Source organism: Pan troglodytes, chromosome 3 (genome assembly GCF_028858775.2).
Source record: "Pan troglodytes isolate AG18354 chromosome 3, NHGRI_mPanTro3-v2.0_pri, whole genome shotgun sequence".
Classification (NCBI taxonomy): domain Eukaryota; kingdom Metazoa; phylum Chordata; class Mammalia; order Primates; family Hominidae; genus Pan; species Pan troglodytes.
Genome location: NC_072401.2, coordinates 43,257,037 through 43,269,301, shown reverse-complemented (window position 1 = coordinate 43,269,301; position 12,265 = coordinate 43,257,037). Strand labels below are relative to the sequence as shown.

General features: G+C 36.9%; 1 protein-coding gene across 1 annotated transcript in view; it reads right to left on the bottom strand.

The window, feature by feature from the left end:
* Positions 1 to 12,265, bottom strand: part of GRXCR1 (glutaredoxin and cysteine rich domain containing 1) — a 138,021-nt gene that overhangs the window by 62,850 nt on the left and 62,906 nt on the right. Inside the window, exon 2 of the mRNA XM_517170.5 lies at positions 4,461 to 4,703. Within this exon, the coding sequence (XP_517170.2) occupies positions 4,461 to 4,703 (243 nt within the window). The remainder of the gene's footprint in view (positions 1 to 4,460; positions 4,704 to 12,265) is intronic.

The following is a 12,265-nucleotide window of genomic DNA, read 5'->3' as shown; positions in this document are numbered from 1 at the left end:
ATATCAATCAATTGAAATCAACTAGAACTGACACAGATAAAATTGTCAGATAAGTAGGTTGAAACGGTTGTTATACCTATATCCTATATACTCAAAAAGACAAATATTGAGCATATTAAGTGAGATATAAAAGAAATATTTCCAAAAAGTTTGGATTAAGTTAGTAAAAGAATAGATAAATGGCCAATAGAACAGTATAGATTTATAGAAACAGTATAGAACCCAGAAATAGATCCATATAAACATAGTCAACTCATCTTTGACAACACAGCAAAGGCATTTCAATAAAGAAAAGACAGTCTTTCCAACAAAGGGGCCTAGAACAACTGAGCATCCATATGCAAAATAAAATTAATCTAGACACAAACATTATTCCTTCACAAAAATGAACTCAATATAAAGACTTAAATGTCACATGTTAACTATAACACTTCTAGACGATAACTAGGAGCAAATCTAGATGATCTAGGGCTTGGTGATGATTTGTTAGATACAACATCAAAAGTAGGATGCATGAAAGAAATTATGCATAAGGTGACAAAGCGAACTTCATTAATCTTAAAAATTTTTTGCTCTTAAGAGACATTGTCAAGAGAAGGAAAAGACAAGCCACAGACTTAAGAAAATACCTGCAAAAGACATATCTAGTAAGGAGCTGTCATCCAAAATATACAAAAAACTCTTAAAACTCAACAATAAGAAACAAAAAACTTGACTTAAACATGAGCCAAAGACCTTAACAGACACCTAACCAAATAAGATATGCAGATGACCAATAAGCATATTAAAAAGATGTTCCACATCACATGTCATTAGGGAAAGGCAAATTAAAGCAACAATGAGATATCTCTACACATCTATTAGAATGGCTAATATTCGGAAGACTCACAACACCAAATGCTGGTGAGGTTGCAGAGCAACAGGTGAATCACAACAAATGCAGTGGATTTCTGGAGCCAACTCCTTCTTGACTATGGCAGAAGCTTCCTTGGGCACCCATGTCTGCTGACAAATTTTGTGAGTGTTCCTTAGAAATGTACCTACAGTTTGTGTTTCTAGTTTGTAACCTAGCTGTGTCACTTGCAGCAAAGGAATTATGCTCAATACTAGTGGTCTTTACTCTTAAATAGAATAATGCAGTACTTTAAACATATATAGAATTATCAATCAGTCCCACCTCAATATCAGGTAGTTAAGAAATCTGTTTTTATCAATAGCCCTTCTATTCCTCTCTCTGTCACCAGAGACCCCACTTAGGTTCATTCTACATTTTATAGCTCCATTCCAATGTGGGTTTTGTGGATTTCTACTGTGGAGGCTCATGATTGGTCCAGACAGGCCACTATTTCTAATTTATTTCCCACTGGCATTTCTAAGATAATTTATGTTGTAACTACTTGAACACAATCTTGTTTTGTGTAAAAAAAAAAATTTCTGATGCAAAATAATGAAACAGTTGCCTTAAGCAAGTTCCAAACTGAATTTGCTCCCCTGCCCCCCACTGTGGAGTATCCAAGGGCAGTGCAGATTTACCTTCTAAAGTATTTTTTTTCCTTGACTGTTTCATTGCTTCCATCTTCAATTTTTAGTTTGGTTGGGGAAGAGAGTCATCAGGAAAAAAAGAGCTTAGTGTCCTTGTAATTCTTCTTGTCCATTAAACTCTGTTACTTTCACTTTGATGAAGATAACTAGATTTCTCTGGCACCACCCACCCTGGATTGGGTAACACTGACAGTAATGCAAAGGGAGCTACAAAATGTTCTCTTGTTCTCCGTCCCATCTCCTCCAGTCTGCCTCCAGATGCCTCACTTTCTGCCTCTGTCTACCTCATTCTCTGGCTGTTTCTGTCTGTTTTTCTATTTTTCTCTCTCCTTCCTATAAAAAAATTGTATTGTGCAGATGATTCACAAATCTTGATTTTTCTCACCCATCTAAATTTAAACTAAATCAAATGGTTTCATGTGTCTGTTTAAAACACCACAGATGTTAAGGAAATTACCAACATCAGCTTCTTTTCCTCCCTTAAAATTACATTTCACCAGGTGTCCAACCCAGCAGAGGGCATCCTTCCATTTCAGTGCATGCATAGTGCGGGAAAAGGGCCCTATAATTCAAGCAATGTATTCCATTTACAATCGTGCATTGCAATTTAAATAAACAGGCTATTTTAATAGGAGGAGAATTCGTTGTTTTGGAGTGTTTGCCATTTTGAATTAAAGATTTAGAAGTAATTTTCCTTTTATAAGCAAAAAAGAAGGGGGAATATCTGTTTCTGGACTCTCTCTAGGTTCAGAGCATTAGCTTAAATTAAAGAAACAGCAAGGTAGCACCTGTATGATAGTTCCTCCTCTAGGCTACCATGTGTATAAATAGTGACCACAGAAAAAAGCAACTGGGAAAGAAGCATGCCCCCTATCTCATTTGTCTGTTTCACCCTTCCTGTGAGATTCCTCAAACTATAGGGCAAATAGCAGGACAGGCGTTATAGCCTCTTATATTGTCTCAGAAGTAGTGAGAAGATAAGCAGTTTGGCTTCCGAATAAGAACAGCCAACTTTATACCTGTGCATTGAAGGCAGTTGCCCACTAATTTTAACTGTGCAGTTGCACAGGAGTTGAAATTCCACAATGGGAAATGTCTTACATTGTCAGACATTTTCCCAAGTTAAAAAAGGGAAATGTTCATAGCCCTTACAAGTTACATTTTCTCCCTAGTGTGGTTGAGTTTATCAGATCCCTTCCTTGTGAAAGAATGTCTTAGAGAGAGAACAAAAGAATATGACGAGGCAATATAGCATAATTCATCCATCCATTCAACATATGTTCATTTGAAAACTTACTTTGCATTAAGCCCTGTTTGTGGTCCTAAAACTATACCAGCAAACAGGCAAAGATCCCTTTCCTTGAGGTGATGTGCCAAAGAGCAAGGGTTTGGGGAGTCAGACAGACATAACTTTGAGTGCTGGCCTTGCCACTTAGCCAGCTCTGTCACTTGGAGCAAAGGAATTAATGTTTCCTTTTGCAAAACAGGGATAATTGTTCATATTTCCTAAAAACATACTTTGTTCCAGGTACAGGAACCAAGTGCTTAATATGTATTAGCTCAATATTCTCACAATCAGCCTATGGATAAGTTGTATTCTTATTCCCATTTTACAAATGAGAAAACCAAAGCACAGAGTCACATGGTAAGTGTCAGGACAGGAATTTAAAACAAGTCTGTCTGACCCCAGTGCTTGCTCTTAACCAGTATGCCATATGAAAGTTTATTTCTAAGACTACCCTGAGGATTACATGAAATGACAGATGCAAAGCTGTGAGTGCAGTAGAGTGTTATTATTACTATTATTATTTATTTTTTTACCATGATTGTTACTGCTATTGTCATTTTCTGCAACCTAAGGATATATGTTGAAATACATCAAAAAGAGGATCAATACTTCAAATCAGCATTCCTCTACTACAGAATGTAATGTGTGTCCAGCTCTGGTTAAAAGTACAATCACATAATGTCATAGCTATTGAATCACAGCTTCTCTACATTTATCTTTTCATAAAATAACAGGGTATTAAAACACAGATTGATTCCCTGAAACAAAATGTGAGCATCTCCTGTTCTAGATTTTTATAACCTCCTCTGAAAAATGAAGGTTAAGAGCAGATGCTAAATGAAACCAAGATCCAAGTATCCATCTGTGGTTCGACGGTCTCTGTTCTGTGATAAGTGATCACATAGTCAGCTTCTAAACTGGTTGCTGGTGTCCCTTGGCTCTTTGCTCTCACCCTTTCCAAAGGGTACTCTCTGGAGCCCTGTCTGTGGGCTTCTTCCACAGGATGTTCACAGATCAATGGGAGTTAACTACACTAACAGTATTATTCAAAGAGTAATGAAACAGGCATGTTCTGCTGCTGCTCTGGGAGTTCTCTCTGCTTACCGTAAGCCTGAATTTATGTCTCCAACTGCTGCACTACCCAAGTAAAAATAATTTTAAACAAGAGGATAAAATTCTGGCTCCAGGCCCCATTTCTTATTGATTTCATTTCAGGACTATCATCTTAGGTTCATTAGGTAGGAAACTGATTGATAATGCTGTATATGAGAATTTATAAATATATATCTTATAAATATCCATTTTTCTTGCCTACACTAAAAATACAGTCTTTATCCCACATGCCAAGCTTCACAGTGCAAAACTGAAGTCAACTGAATATTTTTAAACATTTATTTCTATTCAAAAATGCAGTTTCTTGTTGATTTTATCTCACTGTACTTCTTCAGGGAGGAGCACTGTGGCAGCTCATTGTCTGGGACAGAAATAAGTGCTCCAATCCCTTTGGTTTGAGCTCCAAAAAAACCAGCAAGTGTTCCAGTAGTTATGCTGCAAATGTATAGATGGTTATAGATTTCTATCAGCCCTGGTTGGGTTCTATGAAAAAGACTTTCCTGGGCAGCGTACTTACCCCAAGGTAATGGCCATCAATGAACACAACAGGGAGGGAAGGAGCTTCAGAAACTCGTCGGCATCGTTCGTCTAACTCTTTTCCATATTCACCATTCAGGGCTATGTTTTTCTCTTCAAATTTTACGCGATGGTTTTGGAAAATCTTTCTAACCAGTTCACATCTTTCAAAGGTTGTCCGGACCACACGAAGGCAGGTGGTATAAATCACTACACGGTCAAATTCTAGATCAGTTGATGGTTGCTGAAGGGAAAACATTGAGTTGTAAGAATGTTTGCTTTTACTTTCTTGTGTCTTATGATTTTAAGACAATTAAAAATTGCGTTAAAGCCATGCAATAAAATTGAATGAACTCATTTGTCAATTCAAAGACTTACCTTTTTAAGTTACAACATCTGTAATTGGGATACAGATAGCAATCAATATAATATATTACATAATTTAATTTTTTTCCTTTTCTCAGTAGCATATCAAGTAATAGCTAACCTTAAAGTTGATCACATCTCACATGGGATGCCATGTGGTAAAATAGTAAATGACTGAAATATTTTTCTTATGTTTCATAGACATTGCTCAATTACAATATCTGTTTCATAAACCTAAAGTTTATGCCACAGAATAGTCAAGGTTATAATGCATTTAGCCAGTCAAAATTCTTCTACTTATCAGTTTATCCAATTGTACAGTCTTTGGGGCAACAATTTCCTGGGAATAACAAGACCTATTATCATGGGATTTTTCTAAGTTTTAAGTAGCATGACATATGTGCAAGGGCTCTGTTGAGTGACAGGGCTCCCACATGTAGTGAGAAAGTTATGCCACAAGAAATAAAACAATTAAATGTTCCAGAATGGGAGTGCACAGAAATCAACACCAAAGTGAGTGGTGGGTCAAAGCCAGGCATAAAAAGGAAACAAGGAATCAGACACACTGGAGTGGAGGCAAGCAACACTCAAAAACAAGATGAAGACTGTCCTGTGTGAGAATCTTTTTCTACATTTCAGATGTCAGTGACTGCTTTCCCAGGAAACCCTGGCCAGCACTGCTAATGTGTGCTGAAGAGCCATACCAGGTAGGTACTGAAATCAATAAGAAAGCTTCTCTTCTTCCTTATCACAGTCTTAGTTGAAGGAAACTGAACAGAACACAACTATACCATGAGACCATGGGATACATGAGTCTTCACAAAGCTTTAATTTTTTAAAGCACAACCACACAATTTGCAAAACCCCTGTGGAGTCAAAACTTTGGAAACCATTCTGGACAGCTAAATACTAAAGCAAGCCAGTAGGACACTAATCTCCACCACTTTGTACGCAGAGAAATCAGACCACTCTGCCAAGATGCACGTGGACAGGTAACACTCCAAAGGTTCAATGTCATAAAGATGCCAATACAAAGTTCTCCACCTTATGGAGAGAGAATTTTTCTGATGACAAAACGTAATAAAGATGCAAGAATAATTTCTTTCCACAATAGAGTGTAGAGGTTAAGTTGAAAACCCAGAGGCCTGGAGGAATTAAGTTGGTATCATAAATGCTGAAGCAGGTCAGGAGTAAAAGAAATACTAGGGAAATGCTAAGAATAGCATCTAAATAGAGAAATGTTACACAGCTTAGGCAATTGTTGTCTTGCAGGCAGGTGACTTCAGTGTGGTTACACATAATTATTTTACGTAGCAACTTAAAATCTGGATTTTTATAGGAAATTTTCTGATTTATAAATGGTGATGCCTAACTGTAAATGCTTTTAAAGATCATGTGGACCAATATTTCTGAAGACTGGATTTGGCATATACTGCAAATTTACTACAACTAAGATAAAGAGAGCATAGCAGCACTATTGACAATAGCAAAGACATGAAATCAACCAAAATGCCCATGAATGATAGCCCGGATAAAGAAAATGTGGTACATATGCACCATGGAATACTATGCAGTCATGAAAATGAATGAGATCATGTTCTTTGCAGGGACATGAATGGAGCTGAAAGCCGTTATCCTCAGCAAACTAACATGAGAACAGCAAACCAAACACCACATCTTCTCACTTATAAGTGGGAAGTGAACAAAGAGAGGATGTGGACACAGGGAAGAGAACAACACACACTGGGGCCTGTCAGAGGGTGAGGTGGGGAGAGTGAGAGCATTAGGAAAAATAGAAAATGCATGCTAGGCTTAATACCTAGGTGATGGGTGGATAGGTGCAGCAAACCACCATGGCACACATTTACCTACATAACAAACTTGCACATCCTGCACATGTTCCCCAGAACTTAAAATTAAAATTAAAATTTTAAAAAAGGAGAGGATAAGCTTGAAAATCAGATATACCTGAGCTCTGCCACTGGCCACCTGTGTATCTTTGGGAAGCTAATGAACTATTGTCTCAGTGTTCTCATCTGTGATGACAGTGATGAGAATGTGATAATAACAATAGCTACCTAACAAGTTTGCTGAGAAGATTAAGTAAGAGAAAATGTGAAAAAAAACACAAGTGTAGGACTTGTGACACACTACTATTCTAAGTTGAGCAGAGAAAAATATTGCACTTCACATCATGGAATTTTTAAGATTAGAAAAACAAATATAAGTCAATGGAAAAAATCAGTGTAACTGATGACATAAAGGAAATTATTACTATGTTTTGATTTAGAAACACTGATCTTTAGAGGGAGCAACCAAGTGCCCAAGGGTCTATGGCTCCTCTTCATATTAACAGGTATCGGCAAGCAAGGCACAGAAACTCACTGCAGATGCTGCAGCTTTCAGAAGAGCACCGAAGTTCTCTTTTTTCTTATTATATTATCTGTGTAATTGTGCATTTTTCCTCTGAATACAAAGACTACTATTACTGCATTAGTTTTCTACCAAAATGATCCACTACTTTGAATAGGTACATTTACTTCTGAATTATTTGTTATGAAATACTTTTCCCAGATGGGTCAAAGTGGAAAAATTTAAGATTGGACCAACTTGCTGCCATGTTAACCAACTCATGTAAGATTCTCTCTGAATCTTATAGAACAAACCATGTATACCACCTTTCTGTGTCTCTAAGACACATGCATTTTCAAAATACTAATAAGATGACCCCTATCGGGTAGCCACGTTGGATGTCATCTAATGTATGAGATCACATGGATATCCCTTTACCTGTTGTTGAGGATGAGCTTTGCCTGGAATCAGTGGATCTCAAGATATTGAATGTTAGAATAAACTGGGGATCCTTTGAAAATCCCCAAATCCTAGACCAAGCCCATACCAATTAAATAAGAATCACCAGGCTGGGGCCTCTGAATTGCAATTTTTTTTTTAAGTTCTAATGTGATTCTAATGTAGAGCCAAGTTCTAGAGCTAGTTAGATAGAGATTGGACATGCAGAATCACAGGCCTTGCCCCAGATCTACTGACTCAGAATCTACATTTTAAAAAGCTTCTTGGAATTTGGAAACATATTATATATTTTTAAGTTGTACATACTTAAGGTGTATAATATAATGTTTTGATATACAGAGTTAAATAATTACTGCAGTCAAGCAAATTAATACATACATTATTCCACATAGCTGCATTTTTGCGGTAAAATTGCCTAAAACCTATTCTTTTAGCAAATTTTGAATATGTTATACAATATTATTAACTATAATCCTCATGTGGCACATAGAACATCTCCCTATTATATCCCCCTTCTTCCCTTCCATCCCCAACCACTAACAGCCACCATTCAACTGTTCCTATGTATTTGAGATTGCTTTTGCTTGTTTGTTTTTCAGATTCCACATATAAATGAGATCACGCAGTATTTTTCTTTCTCTGCCCGGCTTATTTCACTTAGCATAATATTCCCTAGGTTCATCTATGTTATCACAAATAGCAATATCTGTTTCATTTTTAAGGCTGAATCGTATTCATTGTTTATATATACCACAATTTCTTTATTAATTTATCCATTAAAGGATACTTAGGTTGTACCTGTATCTTGGCAATTGTAAATAATGATGCAATAAACATAAGCATGAGAGTGCAGGTGTCTTTAAGAGTTGGTAATTTCATTTCCTTTGAGTATATACCCAGAATGAGGATTGCTGGGTTATATGATAGTTCTGTTTTTCATTTCTTTAGGAATATTCATAATGTTCATAATGGCTACAGTAATCTACTTCCCACCAACAGTGTATGATTGTTCCCTTTTCTTCACACATGTGCAACACTTGCTGTTTCTTGTCTTTTTAATAGCAGCCATCCTAAGAAGTGTAAGGTGATATCTCACTGTTTTGATTTGCACTTCCCATTGTGGTTTCCATATTATTGATGTTGAGCACTTTTATATATCTCTCTTGGCTATTTGTATGTCTTCTTCAGAGAAATGTCTATTCTAGTCATCTGTTAATTTTTTAAATTGGATTATTTGGTTTTTGCTATTGAGTTAGTTATTTGTGTTCCTAAATACTTGGGATATTAACCCCTTATCTATATATGGCTCACAAATATTTTCCTCTGATCAATTAACTGCATTTTCATTTCATTGATAATCTTATTTGCTGTACAGAAGCATTTTAGTTTTGCGTGGTCCCACTTGTTTATTTTTCCTTGCATTACCTGTGTTTTGGGGAAAATATCCAAAACTTAAAAAAATTCTTGCCAGGGGTAATATCAAGGAGTTTTCTCCTATGTTTTCTAGGAGTTTTATAGTTTGGGGTCATATACTTAGATCTTTAATCCATTTTGAGTATGTGGTATAGGATAAGTGTCCAATTTCATTCTTTTGCATGTAGATATTCAGTTTTCCCAACACCATTTCCCATTGCATCTTCTTAGTCCCTTTGTTCAAAATTAGTTTACCTTGTGTAGTTGGGTTTATTTCTGTTACCAGGAAGTGTAGGAGTCCTCATTTCTTGTTTAACTTAAAAGAAAGAATTCAGCCAAGAGACACATAGCAAGGGTTAAGAAGCAAAGTTTGCAAGAGTCACAGCATTCCTGGCATTGGTATGCCCTCTAATGCACATATGGGTACAGTGACCAAAGATTTAGATCACAGCATTCAATTCCCTTTGAATACTTGGAAAGCCTTCTCAAGATAGATGGGTACAAACAAGCCCATGCTGCAAAGGCTGGAATAAATACCTAACTCTTCAATGCTCACATATTGACAGACATCTATAAGCATTAAAAGCATCCAGGAAAACATATCATCAAATGAATTAAATAAGTTACCAGTGACAAATTACAGAGTGACCTGTCAGACAAAGCATTTAAAATAGCTGTTTTGAGGAAGCTCAACAAAATCTAAGATGACACAGAGAAGGAATTCAGAATCCTATCAGATAAATTTAACCAAGAGCTTGAAATAATTTAATAAAAGAATCAAGCAGAAATTCTGAAGCTGAACAATTCAATTGACAAACTGAAGAATGCATCAGGGTCTCTCAGTGTCATTGATCAAGCAGAAGAAGAAATTAGTGAACTTGAAGACAGGCTATTTGAAACTACATAGTCAGAGGAGTCAAAAGAAAAAGAATAAGAAATAATGAAGCACACCTATAGGATCTACAAAATAGCCTCAAAGAAGTAAATCTAAGAGTTATTGGCCTTAAGGTGGAGGTAGAGAGAGAGGGATTGGGGTAGAAAGTTTACTCAAAGACATAAAAACAGAGAACTTTCCAAACCTAAAGAAAGATAGCAATATTAGAGTACAAAATAACAGCTACCCATTCATTCAGTCATTAGAATAATTTGTTTGCCAAACACAGTATTAAGCACTAGATGTATAATGGTGAGCAAACAATATAATTCCATATCAATATGGAGTTCATAGTTAAAAGTAATAGAAAGCCAAAATATCACATAAATATAGAATTACAAGCTGCTAGGTACTATTAATGAAATGCAGAAGTAATTAGGAAAGCATAGTGCCTGGGTACCTTCTCTTCTTGTCTTAGAGATCAAGAAAATATTTTCTGATATTTGAGGTTAAGTTGGGAGAATAAAAGTTAACAAAGAAATTAGGTAGAGAGTGGAGGAAAAGCATTTCATGCAAGTACAAAGATCTTAAGATGGGAGGAAGATAACATGTTTGACACTCTTCAAATGTTGTTTCTTGATACACAAGAAGGGAAAAATGGAATGGTATTAAGTGATTCTAGATAGGTATGAAGGGTTGATACCATGTTGTATTTTATAGCCATGTTGTATTTTAATGATCTTGGGTCTTTTACCCTACAGCAACGAGAAATCCCTAAAGGGTTTTAGGAAGGATAGAAGGAGTTGCACTAAACCTGGTTTATGTTTCAAAATGATAAGTAAAGAAGGACCAGTGGGGGTAGTTGTGCAAGATGCACACTGCACAAACTTAGGCAGGGCCATTAGTAGCATATTCTAAACAAACAGTTCCCCCAGGGTTGTGTAGTCCATGTTTTGAGCCATTATACTCAGTCTCATTGCCAGTTCCCTTGCTCAGGAGACTGAGGCTGAATATGGGGCAAATTCAGGGTAGAAAGTATAGTTATAAATTAAAATACACTATTCAGTAAAATGCTCTGAAAAAAGATTTTACTGTACAATTTTTGTATGATTTGGAAGTAGGTCTTTCTAGAGGTAGAGTGATAAGTTGGATGATTTCTCAAGGTCTTTTCCAGTTTTATATGAACTTTAAATGATATTGCCTTTGGCAAAAAAAAAAAAAAAAATCCTCCTCTTCTACATTTGCTACATTTTCCTTCCCTCAATAGATTTGTCAAAGCATCTGGCCAGAAGTCTAAAAATAGCCTCTAATGGCTGTCCCTCTTCTCCCTTCCTGAGGGTTACCATGGGAATAGCGTATGAAGGATGGAAGCATCTGAGACAGCACTGAGAAGCCTTTGGGGTCTGCAGCCTCCGGCTCTGAGAGAGCCGACCTAGATAGGCCATTTTTTCCTTTCTGTTTATTAAAAAGATGAATCTTAGGGATGCCTGGAAGCCTTACAACAACCTGCAGCACATGCAGATGTGTTGGAAAGGGATGGAAATTACTGCAAATCAGACTAAGGAGTTACCAAATAGCTAACCTATGTCCTCAGCCTGCACATCGCCCTGCAGTAGCCACAGCACAACAATGAGTACTTTAGTCACCCCCTCATCTTGGGACAATTGTGGAGCTTCCACATCCACTGAAACTAATCCTGGAATTCAGGCCAAGAATTATTATCCACCCATCCCCCACAGAAGATCAGCACGGAGCAGGCTCAGCTCCTCAGGCAGATGCAAATCCAGTGGGTTATTTCAAGCTACGTCTTTGTAGCTCTAGCCTCGCACTGATTTTAAAAGCCCTCCTGAAATGGGTCTCCTAGCCTTGCCCCAGTGAGTCCCCAAATCACTGAGAACTTAGAGGCCTCCAGAAAGCTGCAAGAATTCAGACCTTAAGCAATTTGTTTAAATAAATGAAAAATAACACATTTGAATATCAGTGGCAGACATAATGCTAATAACTTTACATTCATCAATTCCTCACAATAACTTACATAGTGTTGCTGTATTCACAGATCTAGAAACCTAGGCTCAGAAAGAGTAAGTATCCTCATATCCTTGACAAGGAGACAGAGTTGACGTGCAGCAAAATTAGAAAACTGGAACTCAGATGTGCACCATTCCAAAGTCCACGTGCTTTCCACTGAGCCAAGACGAAACACTGAACCACACGTGGTTTTGCTACCCACTCCTGAGGATAAAGTTGTTACTAAACTACAAACTGCTATTGGCCTAATTCATTGCTGGTGAGATAATGGTTGTGAATTAAAGAGGTTTGCCTCTTTACTAAATTATGGTCCC